At 48.3% G+C, this 20,868-nt stretch overlaps 1 protein-coding gene across 1 annotated transcript in view; it reads left to right on the top strand.

Moving 5' to 3' along the window:
• Window positions 1-323: 323 nt before the first annotated feature.
• The window catches only part of LOC121005220 (pancreatic lipase-related protein 2-like), a 109,209-nt gene continuing 88,664 nt past the window's right edge, over window positions 324-20,868 (top strand). Inside the window, exons 1-2 of the mRNA XM_040437823.1 lie at window positions 324-449; window positions 17,164-17,318. Coding sequence (XP_040293757.1) covers window positions 389-449; window positions 17,164-17,318 — 216 coding nt within the window. The 5' untranslated portion in view covers window positions 324-388. The remainder of the gene's footprint in view (window positions 450-17,163; window positions 17,319-20,868) is intronic.

The following is a 20,868-nucleotide window of genomic DNA, read 5'->3' as shown; positions in this document are numbered from 1 at the left end:
GTCTGACAACTGTTTGTGGGATGCAGAGGAAACGAGGGTCTGACAACTGTTTGTGAGATTCAGAGGACACGAGGGTCTGACAACTGTTTGTGGGATTCAGAGGACACGAAGGTCTGACAACTGTTTGTAAGATGCAGAGGACAAGAGGTTCTGACAACTGTGTGAGATCAATCACTTTTGATAAATTAAGCATCTGGAGCGAATAAGGATCACATGACCCAGACCACATGAAAGGAGGTGGGGGAAGGGGGGGTGTACTGGTAACACATCTGCCCCCAGTTACTGAAACCAGATCCTGGAAGCTCCATCACAGGCGGATTATATTCCAGCAGAGAGCAACGTCCTGCGGTCTGTGCAGACTGTGCTCAGCCAGGACTACAGCTCCAGCATGTCTAGGATGATGAGGATCACTGCCCTGATCTTACACATCACACTGACTCTGGTGAAAGGTAAGGGATGTATTTATAAGAATATTGAGAGGACGTAGATGATGTCACAGGGAGATGGTAGATGACCACCGGGGGGCGGCAGATGATGTCACAGGGAGATGGTAGATGACGTCACAGGGGGGCGGCAGATGATGTCACAAGGAGATGGTAGATGACCACCGGGGGGCGGCAGATGATGTCACAGGGAGATGGTAGATGACATCACAGGGGGGCGGCAGATGATGTCACAGGGAGATGGTAGATGACCACCGGGGGGCGGCAGATGATGTAACAGGGATACGGTAGATGACGTCACAGGGTGATGTAGATGATGTCACAGGTAGATGGTAGATGACGTCACAGGGGGGCGGCAGATGATGTCACAGGGAGATGGTAGATGACGTCACAGGGGAATGTAGATGATGTCACAGGGGGTCAGCAGATGATGTCACAGAGGGATGTAGATGATGTCACAGAGGGATGTAGATGATGTCATTGGGAGACAGTAGATGACGTCACAGGCGGATGTAAAATGTATTGCTGTATAACAAACTGAGGGATATTACAATTAGAGATAAGCGAATTTCATATTTTGAAATTCGTTTGGTGGTAAAAGCAGAATTGCGTCATGGATTCCATTATCACGGACCATAACGCATTTCTATGACGGAATGCATGACGGAATGCCTTTAGAGACATTCCATTATTCATTCAGTCATAATAGAAGTTTATGGGCTGCAAAACGTATCTGTCCTGTTTCCATTATGAAGGGGAGTCCTCCCCTGATCCTGAGTCCTCCCCTGATCCTGAGTCCTCCCCTGATCCTGAGTCCTCCCCTGATCCTGAGTCCTCCCCTGATCCTGAGTCCTCTCCTGATCCTGAGTCCTCTCCTGATCCTGAGTCCTCTCCTGATCCTGAGTCCTCTCCTGATCCTGAGTCCTCTCCTGATCCTGAGTCCTCCCCTGATCATGAGTCCTCCCCTGATCCTGAGTCCTCTCCTGATCCTCAGTCCTCCCCTGATCCTGAGTCCTCTCCTGATCCTGAGTCCTCTCCTGATCCTGAGTCCTCCCCTGATCCTGAGTCCTCTCCTGATCCTGAGTCCTCCCCTGATCCTGTCCTCTCCTGATCCTCAGTCCTCCCCTGATCCTCAGTCCTCCCCTGATCCTGAGTCCTCTCCTGATCCTCAGTCCTCCCCTGATCCTGAGTCCTCTCCTGATCCTGAGTCCTCTCCTGATCCTGAGTCCTCTCCTGATCCTCAGTCCTCCCCTGATCCTGAGTCCTCTCCTGATCCTGAGTCCTCTCCTGATCCTGAGTCCTCCCCTGATCCTGAGTCCTCTCCTGATCCTGAGTCCTCCCCTGATCCTGTCCTCTCCTGATCCTCAGTCCTCCCCTGATCCTCAGTCCTCCCCTGATCCTGAGTCCTCTCCTGATCTTCAGTCCTCCCCTAATCCTGTCCTCTCCTGATCCTCAGTCCTCCCCTGATCCTCAGTCCTCCCCTGATCATGAGTCCTCCCCTGATCCTGAGTCCTCTCCTGATCCTCAGTCCTCCCCTGATCCTGAGTCCTCTCCTGATCCTGAGTCCTCTCCTGATCCTGAGTCCTCCCCTGATCCTGAGTCCTCTCCTGATCCTGAGTCCTCCCCTGATCCTGTCCTCTCCTGATCCTCAGTCCTCCCCTGATCCTTAGTCCTCCCCTGATCCTGAGTCCTCTCCTGATCCTCAGTCCTCTCCTGATCCTGAGTCCTCTCCTGATCCTGAGTCCTCTCCTGATCCTGAGTCCTCTCCTGATCCTCAGTCCTCCCCTGATCCTGAGTCCTCTCCTGATCCTGAGTCCTCTCCTGATCCTGAGTCCTCCCCTGATCCTGAGTCCTCTCCTGATCCTGAGTCCTCCCCTGATCCTGTCCTCTCCTGATCCTCAGTCCTCCCCTGATCCTCAGTCCTCCCCTGATCCTGAGTCCTCTCCTGATCTTCAGTCCTCCCCTAATCCTGTCCTCTCCTGATCCTCAGTCCTCCCCTGATCCTCAGTCCTCTCCTGATCCTGAGTCCTCTCCTGATCCTGAGTAGAGATGTTGGGAACATAAAATTCTGCGACGCGAATTTTCGCAAATGTTCGCGAAAGGGGCGAACCGGGCGAACCGCCATAGACTTCAATAGGCAGGCGAATTTTAAAACCCACAGGGACTCTTTCTGGCCACAATAGTGATGGAAAAGTTGTTTCAAGGGGACTAACACCTGGACCGTGGCATGCCGGAGGGGGATCCATGGCAAAACTCCCATGGAAAATTACGTAGTTGACGCAGAGTCTGGTTTTGATCCATAAAGGGCATAAATAACCTAACATTCCTAAATTGTTTGGAATAACGTGCTTTAAAACATCAGGTATGATGTTGTATCGATCAGGTAGTGTAACGGTTACGCCCGTTTCACAGTGACAGACCAAACTCCCCGTTTAACGCACCACAAACAACCGCAAACTCCCCATTTGCACAAGGTTGGATACCAAGCTAGCCATGTCCCGTTCCTTGTCCTCACTGATGTCATTGAAGGTCTCTTCCTCCACCCAGCCACGTACAACACCAAGGGTCCCCGAAAGATGACAACAAGCCCCCTGGGACGCCTGCTGTGGTTGGTCTTCCACCTCCTCAAAGGCCACCTTCCTCCTCTGACTCCTCTTCTTCAGACTCCTCTCTCTGCGTTGCCTCTCTCTGCGTTATTGTAAGGTGTGTTAAGTAGTACTATTCCTATCAGTTTAATCCCTGTTACGTCCCCTATCAGGGGACGTGTATGGAATAGATTTTAGGAACCGAGAGATGGAAAAAGATGCTTGTTTGGTCCTCCTACTTCCAATCTGGGGCACTGCGCGTGCGCCGTGCAATGTACTGTGCCACCCTATATAAGTGGTGTGTTAAGTAGTACTATTCCTATCAGTTTAATCCCTGTTACGTCCCCTATCAGGGGACGTGTATGGAATAGAGTTTAGACAACCGCAAAGAGTTGTCAATAGTTGACACACTCATGACATAAATGTTATTCCTCTATGCGTCAATCTTGGTGTAGTGATGACTGTGCTCGTGCGCACGTTTGGCAGATTGCAGGCGATGGCTGCTTTTCAAAGCATATGGTCGTGCTGAGGTAGTTCAGTGACAGGTAAGTGACCCAGAAAACAATGATTCTGCAGTGTGGGCCCATTGTTGGCCTAGTAGGCTTTAATGATCCCCTTAGATGATCACAAAGAAAATTTTATGTTTTTTCTATGCACAATTATCCAGCCGATCGCTTTTGGTCTGTTCACAATGAAGCAACGACCTTATCATCTGGGGTGTGCCAACATTGCCATTGCCAACACACTCATAGAGGTGGTCGCTTCATTGTGATACGCAAGCCCCTTCACCACAACAAGGTAACGATCACGAAGGGGAATTGACAATTGTATGTGCCTTTTTTTTTGTTTTGTTTTTGCAGCCACAGTGCAACACCAGAGGCCAGAAAAATTAGGCATGTACACATGCCTGAAAAATAACGGTATTGTTGCAGCCGCTGTTGTAGCAGCGGCCAGAAAAATGTATGTTTTCCAGGCAGAAAGTGCACTAAAACATTGCGTCTTGAACCCTAGTTGGTGGCGGAGAAGTCACGCAAGTCATCTGGCATTCAGAGATAAAATACAGCAGCGTGTGGACCATTTTTAGCCCAAGGCATCTCATCAGGCCTTTATTAGTCAAATGCATCCCCCACTGTCAGTCCCTTCGGGATCTATGCCTCATTCATCTTAATAAAGGTGAGGTAATCTAGACTTTTTTGACCTAGGCGACTTCTCTTCTCAGTGACAATACCTCCTGCTGTGCTGAAGGTCCTTTCTGACAGGACACTTGAAGCGGGGCAGGCCAGAAGTTCTATCGCAAATTGGGATAGCTCAGGCCACAGGTCAAGCCTGCACACCCAGTAGTCAAGGGGTTCATCTCTCCTCAGAGTGTCGATATCTGCAGTTAAGGCGAGGTAGTCTGCTACCTGTCGGTCGAGTCGTTCTCTGAGGGTGGATCCCGAAGGGCTGTGGCGATGTGTAGGACTGAAAAAGCTCCGCATGTCCTCCATCAACAACACATCTGTAAAGCGTCCTGTCCTTGCCGGCGTGGTCGTGGTAGGAGGAGGATTACTTTCACCTCTTCCCCTGTTAGATTCCCATTGTGCCGAGACATCACCCTTATACGCTGTGTAAAGCATACTTTTTAATTTATTTTGGAACTGCTGCATCCTTTCCGACTTGCGGTAATTCGGTAACATTTCAGGCACTTTCTGCTTATACCGGGGGTCTAGTAGCGTGGCCACCCAGTACAGGTTGTTCTCCTTCAGCCTTTTTATATGAGGGTCCCTCAACAGGCACGACAGCATGAAAGACCCATTTGCACAAGGTTGGATGCCGAGCTACTCATGTCCCATTCCTCGTCCTCAGTGATCTCACTGAAGGTATGTTCTTCCTCCCAGCCACGTACAACACCACGGGTACCAGAGAGGTGACAACGAGCACCCTGGGATGCCTGCTGTGGTTGGTCTTCCTCCTCCTCCTCAAAGCCACATTCCTCCTCAGACTCCTCTTCCTCATACTCCTCTTCCAGCGTTGCCGCAGGTCCAGCAAGCAATGCTGATAAGGCTGTTTCTGGTGGTGATGGTGACCACAACTCTTCCTCTTCCTGCTCATCTACGGCCTGATCCAGCACTCTTCGCAGGGCACGCTCCGGGAAGAAAACAAATGGGGTGATGTCGCTGATGGTGCCTTCGGTGCGACTGACTAGGCATTGCGCATGAGCGTCCAGTAACGTGGCAAAAAAATTCCCAGCTCCGCAGAGGCTGTCCTAGCACCCCGGTCATACAAATACTCGTTGACAGCTCTTTCTTGTTGGAGCAGGTGGTCGAACATTAGGAGTGTTGAATTCCAACGTGTCGGGCTGTCGCAAATCAAGCGCCTCACTGGCATGTTGTTTCGCTGCTGGATATCTGAAAAGTGCGCCATGGCCGTGTAGGAACGCCTGAAATGGCCACATACCTTCCTGGCCTGCTTGAGGACATCCTGTAAGCCTGGGTACTTATGCACAAAGCGTTGTACGATCAGATTACACACATGTGCCATGCCAACAAATTGCTTTCGTTGTCACACACCACTTTGCCGATCTCCAGTTGGTGCAGGGTCAGCCACTGATCCACCTGTGCGTTCAGGGCGGACAGGAGTGCTGGTCCGGTGTGACTCTCTGCTTTCAGGCAAGTCAACCCCAAGACGGCGTGACACTGTCGTATCCGGGATGTGGTATAGCCCCTGGGGAGCTGGGGGGGTGCCGTTGATGTGGAGTAAGACGCCGCAGCAGAAGAGGACTCAGCCGAGGAGGTTATCGAAGAGGATGGAGTAGGAGGAGTAGAGGAGGTGGCAGCAGGCCTGTCTGCAAGTCGTGGCGGTGTCACCAACTCCTCTGCAGAGCCACGCATTCCATGCTTGTCAGCCGTCAGCAGGTTTACCCAATGTGCAGTGTAGGTGATATACCTGCCCTGACCGTGCTTTGCAGACCAGGTATCAGTGGTCAGATGGACCCTTGCCCCAACACTGTGTGCCAGACATGCCATTACTTCCTTTTCCACAATAGAGTACAGGTTGGGGATTGCCTTTTGTGCAAAGAAATTTCGGCCGGGTACCTTCCACTGTGGTGTCCCAATAGCTACAAATTTTTGGAAGGCCTCAGACTCCACCAGCTTGTATGGTAAAAGCTGGCGGGCTAAGAGTTCCGACAAGCCAGCTGTCAGACGCCGGGCAAGGGGGTGACTCTGTGACATTGGCTTCCTACGCTCAAACATGTCCTTGACAGACACCTGACTGTGGGCAGATGAGATAGAACTGCTGAAGGTGAGAGGCGGAGTGGCGGGTGGTTGAGAGGGGGCAAGGAGGACAGCAGTGGTTGACGTGGCTGAAGATGCTGGACCAGGAGGAGGATGGTGGCTTTGAGTTTGTGTGCTGCTTGTACTCATCATGTGTTGATCCCATAGGTGTTTGTGATGTGAGATCACGTGCCTTCGCAAAGCAGTTGTACCTAGGTGGGTGTTGGACTTCCCACGTTTCTTTTGGCACAGGTTGCAAATGGTATCGCTGTTATCAGAGGCAGACACACACAAAAAATGCCACACTGCTGGCTGACCCCGGGTGCCGATACATGCTGTCTGACTGTGCCACTAGCTCCTTGCAGCAGGCAGCATTACACACATGGACGTACGGTGTGATGATGATGATGATGTTGTACCCGCTGCTGCTTCCTTTGCTGAGTTGTCAGATACAATTGAAGCGGTTGATGATGACGATGTGTCCGTGGATGTCACGTGGGTGCCCGCTCGAAGAGAAGAAGAACAGCGGGAAAGTTCAGATGGGGAGACAGAGAGGAGGAGGAGACGAGTTGGAAGCAGGGGGAGGTCGTCGCAAGGAGATAGTGGCACAGTCAGACAGCATGTATCGGCACCCGGGGTCAGCCAGACAGCACGCCAATCAACACATGCTGTTGCCACCCCCAGAATGCCATCATTGCAGAGCTCAGCAGTGTGGCATTTTTTTTTGTGTGTCTGCCTCTGACAACAGCGATGCCATTTGCAACCTGTGCCAAAAGAAACGGAGTCGTGGGAAGTCCAACACCCACCTAGGTACAACTGCTTTGCGAAGGCACATGATCGCACATCACAAACGCCTATGGGATCAACACATGATGAGTACAAGCAGCACACAAACTCAAAGCCACCATCCTCCTCCTGGTCCAGCATCTTCAGCCACGTCAACCACTGCTGTCCTCCTTGCCCCCTCTCAACCACCCGCCACTCCGCCTCTCACCTTCAGCAGTTCCTGCTCATCTGCCCGCAGTCAGGTGTCTGTCAAGGACATGTTTGAGCGTAAGAAGCCAATGTCACAGAGTCACCCCCTTGCCCGGCGTCTGACAGCTGGCTTGTCGGAACTCTTAGCCCGCCAGCTTTTACCATACAAGCTGGGGGAGTCTGAGGCCTTCCAAAAATTTGTAGCTATTGGGACACCGCAGTGCAAGGTACCCGGCCGAAATTTATTTGCACAAAAGGCAATCCCAAACCTCTACTAGATTGTGCAAAAGGAAGTCATGGCATGTCTGGCACACAGTGTTGGGGCAAGGGTCCATCTGTACAAACTAAGAAGACAGGTTGGCATTCGCAGGAGGTGCTCAAACCCACATGCAGTTGTGCATATATATAGGGGAGCAAATCCTGCACTTGTGGCCCGTTGCTAATGGCAATCCCCAGCAAAATGCATACAGTGGAGGATGCCCGCGGCGAACCACAAGTACCACGATAGACATCCTACACAAGGTAACAAGTGCGGATGTCATAATTAATATAACAATATAACAAAACAATAACAAACACAAGTGCACTCTGCAATCTCACTAAACCCTCAAACTGATTTTAAAATTGAGAGATTAGTCAACATGTCCTACGGTGTAGAACATGTCTAAGCCCGGGCACCACGCCAAGGTTTCTCAAGTAGCCCGGGACCTAACACTCTCCTACCTGAGCCGTTTGGGCAATACCAGGAGCCAGTGGGCAAATTACAGGAGCATAAGGCCGACTCACAAACAGCTCACCAGTTACCTCCAGCATGTAGCCATGCTTGCAATGGGAGGAGGGAGGAGTCTGCAAGTCCCACTCAAGACTGTCTGATATGTCCCAGGCCTCACAGGTGCACCTAAATGTGACCTGTAGATGGAAAACAGGCACATTTAAATTGGAGTTTATACACCTCCAGGATTCTATATATACAAACTAAGAAGACAGGTTGGCATTCGCAGGAGTTGCTCAAACACACATGCAGTTGTGCATATATATAGGGGAGCAAATCCTGCACTTGTGGCCCGTTGCTAATGGCAATCCCCAGCAAAATGCATACGGTGGAGGATGCCCGCGGCGAACCACAAGTACCACAATAGACATCCTACACAAGGTAACAAGTGCGGATGTGATAATTAATATAACAATATAACAAAATAACAAAGATAGGTGCACTCTGCAGTCTCACTAAACCCTGACCACTGATACCTGGTCTGCAAAGCACGGTCAGGGCAGGTATATCACGTACACTGCGCATTGGATAAACCTGCTGACGGCTGACAAGCATGGAATGCGTGGCTCTGCAGAGGAGTTGGTGACACCGCCACGACTTGCAGGCAGGCCTGCTACCACCTCCTCTACTCCTCCTACTCCATCCTCTTTGATAACCTCCTCGGCTGAGTCCTCTTCTGCTGCTGCGTCTTGCTCCACATCAACTGCATCCCCCCAGCTCCCCAGGGGCTATTCCACATCCCGGATACGACAGTGTCACGCCGTCTTGGGGTTGACTTGCCTGAAAGCAGAGAGTCACACCGGACCAGCACTCCTGTCCGCCCTGAAGGCACAGGTGGATCAGTGGCTGACCCCGCACCAACTGGAGATCGGCAAAGTGGTGTGTGACAACGGAAGCAATTTTTTGGCGGCATTGAATTTGGGCAAGTTGACACATGTGCCGTGCAACGCTTTGTGCATAAGTACCCAGGCTTACAGGATGTCCTCAAGCAGGCCAGGAAGGTGTGTGGCCATTTCAGGCGTTCCTACACGGCCATGGCGCACTTTTCAGATATCCAGCAGCGAAACAACATGCCAGTGAGGCGCTTGATTTGCGACAGCCCGACACGTTGGAATTCAACACTCCTAATGTTCGACCACCTGCTCCAACAAGAAAGAGCTGTCAACGAGTATTTGTATGACCGGGGTGCTAGGACAGCCTCTGCGGAGCTGGGAATTTTTTTGCCACGTTACTGGACGCTCATGCGCAATGCCTGTAGGCTCATGCGTCCTTTTGAGCGTGAAGAGGAAGAGGAAGAGTTGTGGTCACCATCACCACCAGAAACAGCCTTGTCATCATCGCTTGCTGGACCTGCGGCAACGCTGCAAGAGGAATCTGAGGAAGAGGAGTCAGAGGAGGAATGTGGCTTTGAGGAGGAGGAGGAAGACCAACCACAACAGGCATCCCAAGGTGCTCGTTGTCACCTATCTGGTACCCGTGGTGTTGTACGTGGCTGGGGGGAAGAACATACCTTCAGTGAGATCACTGAGGACGAGGAATGGGACATGAGTAGCTCGGCATCCAACCTTGAGCAAATGGGGTCTTTCATGTTGTCGTGCCTGTTGAGGGACCCTTGTATAAAAAGACTGAAGGAGAACGACCTGTACTGGGTGGCCACGCTACTAGACCCCCGGTATAAGCAGAAATTGCCTGAAATGTTACCGAATTACCGCAAGTCGAAAAGGATGCAGCAGTTCCAAAACAAGTTAAAAAGTATGCTTTACACAGCGTATAAGGGTGATGTCACAGCACAACGGGAATCTAACAGGGGAAGAGGTGAAAGTAATCCTCCTCCTACCACGACCACGCCGGCAAGGACAGGACGCTTTACAGACGTGTTGTTGATGGAGGACATGCAGAGCTTTTTAAGTCCTACGCATCGCCACAGCCCTTCGGGGTCCACCCTCAGAGAACGACTCGACCGACAGGTAGCAGACTACCTCGCCTTAACTGCAGATATCGACACTCTGAGGAGCGATGAACCCCTTGACTACTGGGTGTGCAGGCTTGACCTGTGGCCTGAGCTATCCCAGTTTGCGATAGAACTTCTGGCCTGCCCCGCTTCAAGTGTCCTGTCAGAAAGGACCTTCAGTGCAGCAGGAGGTATTGTCACTGAGAAGAGAAGTCGCCTCGGTCAAAAAAGTCTAGGTTACCTCACCTTTATTAAGATGAATGAGGCATGGATCCCGAAGGGACTGACAGTGGGCGATACATTCGACTAAAAAAGGCCTGATGAGATGAGCTGCCTTGGGCTAAAAATGGTCCACATGCAGCGTACTCAAGTTAGGGTTAATAGTGTTCCTGGGTGTTGTAGTGCAATCATGACACTAACCTGAGACGGCTGACTCTCTGCAAGGGCAGGTGATGATGAGAAATGTTCGTGACGCCAGTGCCAATTAAACGGTGGCACGCCGTTTGCTGATAGCAGGAATAACTGAGGAACCACGTGATGTTAAAGCAGAACTCAAACTTTAGTAGTCATCATATAGGGACATTAACGGAAACGCAGTTCCTTTGCAGACAGTTGATTTTCAATACAGTTGATGCAGGCAATATATAGCAAGGTGACTTCAGAGTGTTAAACACAGGACTTGTAGTACAGGCAGCTTGCACTCTATTCCTGACTGATCCTGGAACATATAAACTCTTCTCCAAGGCCCAATGCCCTAGCTCTGGCGTATATCCTTGGTTTTATCTTTATCAAGTACCTCCTCTGTTGTCTTGAGTACCTCTTGCTTTTCTGAGCTTGCCTCTGTCCCTCTCTCTGCTTCCTCAGCCTCTAGAAACTTCTGAACTAACTTCCTGGCTAGGCCCTAGCCTATTTATACTAACCAGGGGGCTCCCTCTGCTGGCTGAAATATGAATTGCCTGCTGCAGGCCTAACTCTCTTAAAGGGAAATACACGTTATGATATAGCAGTGTCGGGTAACCTACCCGTATGCTGCACACACGCTGCTGTATTTTATCTCTGAATGCCGGATGACTTGCGTGACTTCTCCGCCACTAACTAGGGTCCAAGCCGCAATGTTTTAGTGCACTTTCTGCCTGGAAAACATCAATTTTTCCGGCTGCTTCTACAGCAGCGGCTGCAACAATACTTAATTTTTCTGGCCTCTGGTGCTGCACTGTGGCTGCAAAAACAAAACAAAAAAAAAGGCACATACATGTGTCAATTCCCCTTCGTGATCGTTACCTTGTTGTGGTGAAGGGGCTTGCATATCACAATGAAGCGACCACCTGATCATTAAAGCCTAATAGGCCAACAATGGGCCCACACTGCAGAATCATTGTTTTCTGGGTCACTTACCTGTCACTGAACTACCTCAGCACGACCATATGCTTTGAAAAACCCCCATCGCCTGCAATCTCCCGAACGTGCGCACGAGCACAGTCATCACTACACCAAGATTGACGCATAGAGGTATAACATTTATGTCATGAGTGTGTCAACTATTGACAACTCTTTGCGGTTGTCTAAACTCTATTCCATACACGTCCTCTGATAGGTCACGTAACAGGGATTAAGCTGATAGGAATAGTACTACTTAAACACACCACTCATATCGGGTGGCACAGTACATTGCACGGCGCACGCGCAGTGCCCCAAATTGGAAGTAGGAGGACCAACCAAGCATCTTTTTCCATCTCTCGGTTCCTAAAATCTATTCCATTCACGTCCCCTGATAGGGGAAGTAACAGGGATTAAACTGATAGGAATAGTACTACTTAACACACCGCTCCTATCTGGTGGCACAGTACATTGCAAGGCGTACGCGCAGTGCCCCAAATTGGAAGTAAGAGGACCGACCAAGCATCTTTTTCTATCTCCCGGTTCCTAAAATCTATTCCATACACCGGCCCCTGATAGGGGACAAAACAGGGATTAAACTGTTAAGAACAGATTTTTTTTAATTAAAAAAAAAAGAGGACAGCCTCTGCGGAGCTGGGTATTTTTTGGCCGCGTTACTGAATGCTCATGCACAATGGCTGTAGGCTCATGCGTCCTTTTGCGGAGGTGACAAACCTGGTCAGTCAAACCCAAGGCAACATCATCGACCTCATCCCATATGCGTTTTTTCTGGAGCGTGCCCTGCGAAGAGTGCTGGATCAGGCCGTAGATGAGCATGAAGAGGAAGAGTTGTGGTCACCATCACCACCAGAAGCAGCATTGTCGTCGTCGATTTCTGGACCTGCGTCAACGCAGAGAGAGGAGTCTGAAGAAGAGGAGTCAGAGGAGGAAGGTGGCTTTGAGGAGGTGGAAGACCAACCACAGCAGGCGTCCCAGGGGGCTTGTTGTCACCTTTTGGGGACCCTTGGTGTTGTACGTGCCTCAGTCCTCAGTCCTCTCCTGATCCTGAGTCCTCTCCTGATCCTGAGTCCTCCCCTGATCCTGAGTCCTCCCCTGATCCTGAGTCCTCTCCTGATCCTGAGTCCTCCCCTGATCCTGAGTCCTCCCCTGATCCTGAGTCCTCTCCTGATCCTGAGTCCTCTCCTGATCCTGAGTCCTCTCCTGATCCTGAGTCCTCCCCTGATCCTGAGTCCTCTCCTGATCCTGAGTCCTCCCCTGATCCTGAGTCCTCTCCTGATCCTGAGTCCTCCCCTGATCCTGAGTCCTCCCCTGATCCTGAGTCCTCTCCTGATCCTGAGTCCTCTCCTGATCCTCAGTTCTCCCCTGATCCTGAGTCCTCTCCTGATCCTCAGTCCTCCCCTGATCCTCAGTCCTCCCTTGATCCTCAGTCCTCCCTTGATCCTGAGTCCTCCCCTGATCCTCAGTCATCTCCTGATCCTCAGTCCTCTCCTGATCCTCAGTACTCTCCTGATCCTCATTCCTCTCCTGATCCTGAGTCCTCCCCTGATCCTGAGTCCTCTCCTGATCCTGAGTCCTCCCCTGATCCTGAGTCCTCTCCTGATCCTGAGTCCTCCCCTGATCCTGAGTCCTCCCCTGATCCTGAGTCCTCTCCTGATCCTGAGTCCTCTCCTGATCCTGAGTCCTCTCCTGATCCTGAGTCCTCCCCTGATCCTGAGTCCTCTCCTGATCCTGAGTCCTCCCCTGATCCTGAGTCCTCTCCTGATCCTGAGTCCTCCCCTGATCCTGAGTCCTCCCCTGATCCTGAGTCCTCTCCTGATCCTGAGTCCTCTCCTGATCCTCAGTTCTCCCCTGATCCTGAGTCCTCTCCTGATCCTCAGTCCTCCCCTGATCCTCAGTCCTCCCTTGATCCTCAGTCCTCCCTTGATCCTGTGTCCTCCCCTGATCCTCAGTCATCTCCTGATCCTCAGTCCTCTCCTGATCCTCAGTACTCTCCTGATCCTCATTCCTCTCCTGATCCTGAGTCCTCCCCTGATCCTGAGTCCTCTCCTGCATAACAGAATCCATAACGCAATTCTGCTTTTACCAGCAAACGAAGAGTGAAAATATGAAATTCGCTCATCTCTAATTATAATATAAAAAAACTAAAGGAAAAACGATTCTGTCTATGGGTGAGCAGCTTCTCCCTCCTCCCCTCACCATGTTCCCCTCATATTCGGTGGCGCAGTACAAAGCTGCATTAAACAAGGTAAAAACACAAAAAATAAATATTTCCAATAATAAAAAGCTAATGCAAAAAGAAGCCAGAGTCCTAACCGCCGGAGCTTACAATCTAATGGGAGCCACAGAGCAATACACATTCCAGATTCCCGACCCGGGATTTCTCTTATTCCACCTGGAATGTGATCATACAGGTGACTGTCAGCTCCGCAGGCGAGGGTTTGCCCACTTCACCCAGTGCTGTCTGGAGGGGATGGGGAATGTGTGTCCTCGCCAGCCTTGATCCCCACACAACTCGTCCTCCTCCTGACAACCTCACACCGGCCATGCTGACATCTACTACATTATCTGCATGGAAAGAGCTGTCACTGTGTTATCTGTGGTGTTACATGGGACTGCAGGTGACACATACTATATTATCTGTACTCAGAGGGTTATCACTGTGTTATCTGTGGTGTTACATAGGACTGCAGGTGACATCTACATTATCTGCATGGAAAGAGCTGTCACTGTGTTATCTGTGGTGGTACATGGGACTGCAGGTGACATCTACTACATTATCTGTACTCAGAGAGTTATCACTGTGTTATCTGTGGCGTTACATGGGACTGCAGGTTACATCTACTACATTATCTGCATGGAAAGAGCTGTCACTGTGTTATCTGTGGTGTTACATGGGACTGCAGGTGACATCTACTACATTATCTGTACTCAGAGAGTTATCACTGTGCTTTCTGTGGTGTTACATAGGACTGCAGGTGACATCTACTACATTATCTGTACTCAGAGAGTTATCACTGTGTTATTTGTGGTGTTACATGGGACTGCAGGTGACATCTACTACATTATCTGTACTCAGAGAGTTATCACTGTGTTATCTGTGGTGTTACATAGGACTGCAGGTAACATCTACTACATTATCTGTACTCAGAGAGTTATCACTGTGTTATCTGTGGTGTTACATAGGACTGCAGGTGACATCTACTACATTATCTGTACTCAGAGATTTATCACTGTGTTATCTGTGGTGTTACATAGGACTGCAGGTGACATCTACTACATTATCTGTACTCAGAGGGTTATCACTGTGTTTTCTGTAGTGTTACATGGGACTGGAGGTAATATCTACTACATTATCTGTACTCAGAGAGTTATCACTGTGTTATCTGTGGTGTTACATAGGACTGCAGGTGCCATCTACTACATTATCTGTACTCAGAGAGCTGTCACTGTGTTATCTGTGGTGTTACATAGGACTGCAGGTGACATATACTACATTATCTGTATGGAAAGAGCTGTCACTGTGTTATCTGTGGTGTTACATAGGACTGCAGGTGACATATACTACATTATCTGTACTCAGAGATTTATCACTGTGCTTTCTGTGGTGTTACATAGGACTGCAGGTGACATCTACTACATTATCTGTACTCAGAGAGTTATCACTGTGTTATCTGTGGTGTTACATAGGACTGCAGGTTACATCTACTACATTATCTGTACTCAGAGAGCTATCAATGTGTTATCTGTGGTGTTACATAGGACTGCAGGTGACATCTACTACATTATCTGTACTCAGAGGGTTATCACTGTGTTTTCTGTAGTGTTACATGGGACTGGAGGTGACATCTACTACATTATCTGTACTCAGAGAGTTATCACTGTGCTTTCTGTGGTGTTACATAGGACTGCAGGTGACATCTACAACATTATCTGTACTCAGAGAGTTATCACTGTGTTATCTGTGGTGTTACATAGGACTGCAGGTGACATATACTACATTATCTGTACTCAGAGATTTATCACTGTGCTTTCTGTGGTGTTACATAGGACTGCAGGTGACATCTACTACATTATCTGTACTCAGAGAGCTATCAATGTGTTATCTGTGGTGTTACATAGGACTGCAGGTGACATCTACTACATTATCTGTACTCAGAGGGTTATCACTGTGTTTTCTGTAGTGTTACATGGGACTAGAGGTAATATCTACTACATTATCTGTACTCAGAGAGCTGTCACTGTGTTATCTGTGGTGTTACATGGGACTGCAGGTGACATCTACTACATTATCTGTACTCAGAGATTTATCACTGTGTTATCTCTGGTGTTACATAGGACTGCAGGTGACATCTACTACATTATCTATACTCAGAGAGGTATCACTGTGTTATCTGTGGTGTTACATAGGACTGCAGGTGACATATACTACATTATCTGTACTCAGAGATTTATCACTGTGCTTTCTGTGGTGTTGCATAGGACTGCAGGTTACATCTACTACATTATCTGTACTCAGAGAGCTATCAATGTGTTATCTGTGGTGTTACATAGGACTGCAGGTGACATCTACTACATTATCTGTACTCAGAGGGTTATCACTGTGTTTTCTGTAGTGTTACATGGGACTAGAGGTAATATCTACTACATTATCTGTACTCAGAGAGCTGTCACTGTGTTATCTGTGGTGTTACATGGGACTGCAGGTGACATCTACTACATTATCTGTACTCAGAGATTTATCACTGTGTTATCTCTGGTGTTACATAGGACTGCAGGTGACATCTACTACATTATCTATACTCAGAGAGGTATCACTGTGTTATCTGTGGTGTTACATAGGACTGCAGGTAATTCTCCCTCTCCATACACTGCAGAAGACACATGAAGCCCTGTTCCTGAGAGAGTGCAATCCTTTTTTTCCACACAGGTGTGAATGCCCCTTAAATGCTGGTCGCAGGGTATTAAAGGTTTACCCCGTGGTTGCTGGATGGGAATGCATCGTTATATCCCAGTGGTCAAACCAACGCTGCTCTACTGCAATGCCTCATTCACACGTCAGTGTTCGGTCAGTGATTTCCATCAGCAATGGGAGCCAAAACCAGGACTGGGGCCTCCACAGACTTGAGATACAAGGGAAGGATCTGCTCCTGTTCTGTGGTTAGAGCCGCACCTGGTTATGGCTCAAAATCACTGACCGAACACTGACGTGTGAATGAGGCTTTAAGAGTGATGGATGTTTGTGGCAGGACACCCCATATCCTAAATATTCTATAATATACCCCGGGTCAGGGGTCCTGGGCACAGCCCGGCGGGTCAGGGGTCCTGGCCACAGCCTGGCGGGTCAGGGGTCCTGGGCACAGCCCGGCGGGTCAGGGGTCCTGGGCACAGCCCGGCGGGTCAGGGGTCCTGGGCACAGCCTGGCGGGTCAGGGGTCCTAGAAACAGCCTGGGGGGTCAGGGGTCCTGGGCACAGCCTGGCGGGTCAGGGGTCCTAGAAACAGCCTGGGGGGGTCAGGGGTCCTTGGCACAGCTCGGCGGGTCAGGGGTCCTGGGCACAGCCCGGCGGGTCAGGGGTCCTGGGCACAGCCCGGGGGGTCAGGGGTCCTTGGCACAGCTCGGCGGGTCAGGGGTCCTGGGCACAGCCCGGCGGGTCAGGGGTCCTGGGCACAGCCTGGGGGGTCAGGGGTCCTTGGCACAGCCCGGGGGGTCAGGGGTCCTTGGCACAGCCCGGCGGGTATTATTAGGAGCTGGCACACTTTCTTCCCATTAATCTCACTTCTTTGCAGGAGGCGACGTCTGCTATGGCCTCCTCGGCTGCTTCTCCGATGCTTTTCCTTGGTCCGGGACCCCGCAGAGACCGTACTCCCTGCTGCCATGGGCCCCCGAGAAGATAAATACCAGATTCTTCCTATTCACCAGAGAAAACCCCAATTCTTACCAGGTGATCCTCAGCATCTCCACATGTCCAGTCACAGAGAAGAAGCATGGACCTGTAATACCACTAGCACTACTACCACTTCTATTACTAGTACTACAACCACCTCTATTACTAGTACTACTATCACTTCTATTACTAGTACTACTACCACATGTATTACTGGTACTACTACAAACTCTCTATCTAGTACTACTACCGCCTCTCTTACTAGTACTAATACAAACTCTCTTACTAGTACTACTACCGGCTCTATTACTGGTACTACTACCGCCTCTATTACTGGTACTACTACCGGCTCTATTACTGGTACTAATACCGCCTCTATTACTGGTACTAATACCGGCTCTATTACTGGTACTACTACCGGCTCTATTACTGGTACTACTACCGGCTCTATTACTGGTACTACTACGGCTCTATTACTGGTACTACTACGGCTCTATTACTGGTACTACTACCGCCTCTATTACTGGTACTTCTACCGCCTCTATTACTGGTACTACTACCACCACTATTACTAATACTACTACCACCTCTATTACTGGTACTACTACCACCACTATTACTGGTACTACTGCCACCACTAATACTGGTACTACTACTATCTCTCTTACTAGTACTACTACCACCTCTATTACTAGTGCTACATTACACCTTGCTTACTAGTACTACTACCACCTCACTTACTAGTACTATTGCCACCTCGCTTACTAGTACTACTACCACCTTGCTTACTAGTACTACTACCACCTCTCTTACTGGTATTACCACCACCTCTCTTACTAGTACTACTACAGTCTCTATTACTAGTTCTACTACAGCCTCTCCTATTAGAACTACTGCCTCTCTTACTAGTACTACTATCACCTCTATTACTAGTACTACTATCACCTCTATTACTAGAACTACTATCACCTCTATTACTAGTACTACTACCATCTCTATTACTAGTACTACTACCACCTCTATTACTAATACTACTACCACCACTATTACTAGTACTACTACCACCTCTATTACTGGTACTACTACCACCACTATTACTAATACTACTACCACCTCTATTACTGGTACTACTACCACCACTATTACTGGTACTACTGCCACCACTAATACTGGTACTACTACCATCTCTCTTACTAGTACTACTACCACCTCTATTACTAGTACTACTACCACCACTATTACTAGTACTACTACCACCTCTATTACTGGTACTACTACCACCTATATTACTAATACTACTACCACCTCTATTACTGGTACTACTACCACCACTATTACTGGTACTACTGCCACCACTAATACTGGTACTACTACCATCTCTCTTACTAGTACTACTACCACCTCTATTACTAGTACTACTACCACCACTATTACTAGTACTACTACCACCACTATTACTAATACTACTACCACCTCTATTACTGGTACTACTACCACCACTATTACTGGTACTACTGCCACCACTAATACTGGTACTACTACCATCTCTCTTACTAGTACTACTACCACCTCTATTACTAGTACTACTACCACCACTATTACTGGTACTACTACCACCTCTATTACTAGTACTACATTACACCTATATTACTAGTACTACTACCACCTCTCTTACTAATACTACTACCACCTCTCTTACTGGTACTACCACCACCTCTCTTACTTGTACTACTGCAGCCTCTATTACTAGTTCTACTATAGCCTCTCTTATTAGAACTACTGCCTCTCTTACTAGTACTACTATCACCTCTATTACTAGTACTACTATCACCTCTATTACTAGTACTACTACCACCTCTATTACTGGTACTACTACCACCTTTATTACTGGTACTACTACTACTACCACTATTACTGGTACTACTACCACCTCTCTTACTAGTACTACTACCATCTCTTTTACTAGTATTACTACCACCTCTATTACTAGTACTACATTACACCTTGCTTACTAGTACTACTACCACCTCGCTTATTAATACTACTACCACCTCTATTACTAGTAGTACATTACACCTCTATTACTAGTACTACTGCCACCTCGCTTACTAGTACTACTGCCACCTTGCTTACTAGTACTACTACCACCTATTTTACTAGTACTACATTACACCTCTATTACTAGTACTACCACCACCTCGCTTACTAGTACTACTACCACCTTGCTTACTAATACTACTACCACCTCTCTTACTGGTACTACTACCACCTCTTTTACTAGTACTACTACCACCTTGCTTACTAATACTACTACCACCTCTCTTACTGGTACTACTACCACCTCTCTTACTTGTACTACTACACCTTCTATTACTAGTTCACTACAGCCTCTCTTACTAGTACTACTATCACCTCTATTACTGGTACTACTACCTCCTTTATTACTGGTACTATTATGATTTCTGTTACTGGTACTACTACCACCACTATTACTGGTACTACTATCACCACTATTACCAGTACTACTACTACCTCGCTTGCTGGTGCTACTACCACCTCTCTTACTAGTACTACTACAGCCTCTATTACTAGTTCTACTACAGCCTCTCTTACTAGAACTACTGTCTCTATTACTGGTACTACTACCAGCTCTCTTACTAGTACTACTATCCACTCTATTACTAGTACTACTACCGCCTCTTACTAGTACTACTATCCCCTCTATTACTAGTACTACTACCGCCTCTTACTAGTACTACTACCATCTCTCTTACTAGTACTACCACCACCTCTCTTATTAGTACTACCACCGCCTCTCTTACTAGTTCTACTACTGCCTTACTAGTACTACTACCACCTTGCTTACTAGTACTAATACCACCTCTATTACTAGTACTACATTACACCTCTATTACTAGTACTACTACCACCACCTCGCTTACTAGTACTACTACCACCTCGCTTACTAATACTACTACCCCCTCTCTTACTAGTACTACTACAGCCTCTCTTACTAGAACTACTGCCTCTTTTACTAGTACTACCACCACCTCTCTTACTAGTACTACTACCGCCTCTATTACTAGTACTACTACCGCCTCTGTTACTACTAATACTACCTCTATTACCATTACTACTTCTGTAAGGGAGAGTTCACATCTCTGTTTAATTTTCCGTAAGAAGAACAGAAGAAAAAAAAAGAAAACGGACCCTGTTACACATCTGGCGTCTGTTTGAGCCATTTCCTTCTGAGATCTGTCTTTTTAGATGTAGAAAGGTACTGCATCTGTGATTTTTTTTTTCCGTCTAAAATACTGGATCTCAGACGGAAATGGCTCAAACAGACGCAGATGTGTAACAGAATCCGTTTTCTTTTTTTTTTCTGTTCTTTTTATGGAAAATGAAACAGAGATGTGCCTCCCCCCCCTCGTTACTTGTACTATAAGTAAGTATTGCCTCCACAGTTAATAGTACTGCCATTTATATTACCACTATAACGCACACTATCACTTTTATTAGTATTACTAGTATCCCTAGTATTACCACTTTTGCTAACATTACTACCACCAGTATAACTAGTACTATCACTATTACTCACACTATCATT

The sequence above is a fragment of the Bufo bufo genome, chromosome 6 (genome assembly GCF_905171765.1).
Source record: "Bufo bufo chromosome 6, aBufBuf1.1, whole genome shotgun sequence".
NCBI lineage: Eukaryota > Metazoa > Chordata > Amphibia > Anura > Bufonidae > Bufo > Bufo bufo.
The sequence above is the reverse complement of the archived record's forward strand: the minus strand, read 5'-3'. Positions and strand labels throughout refer to the sequence as shown.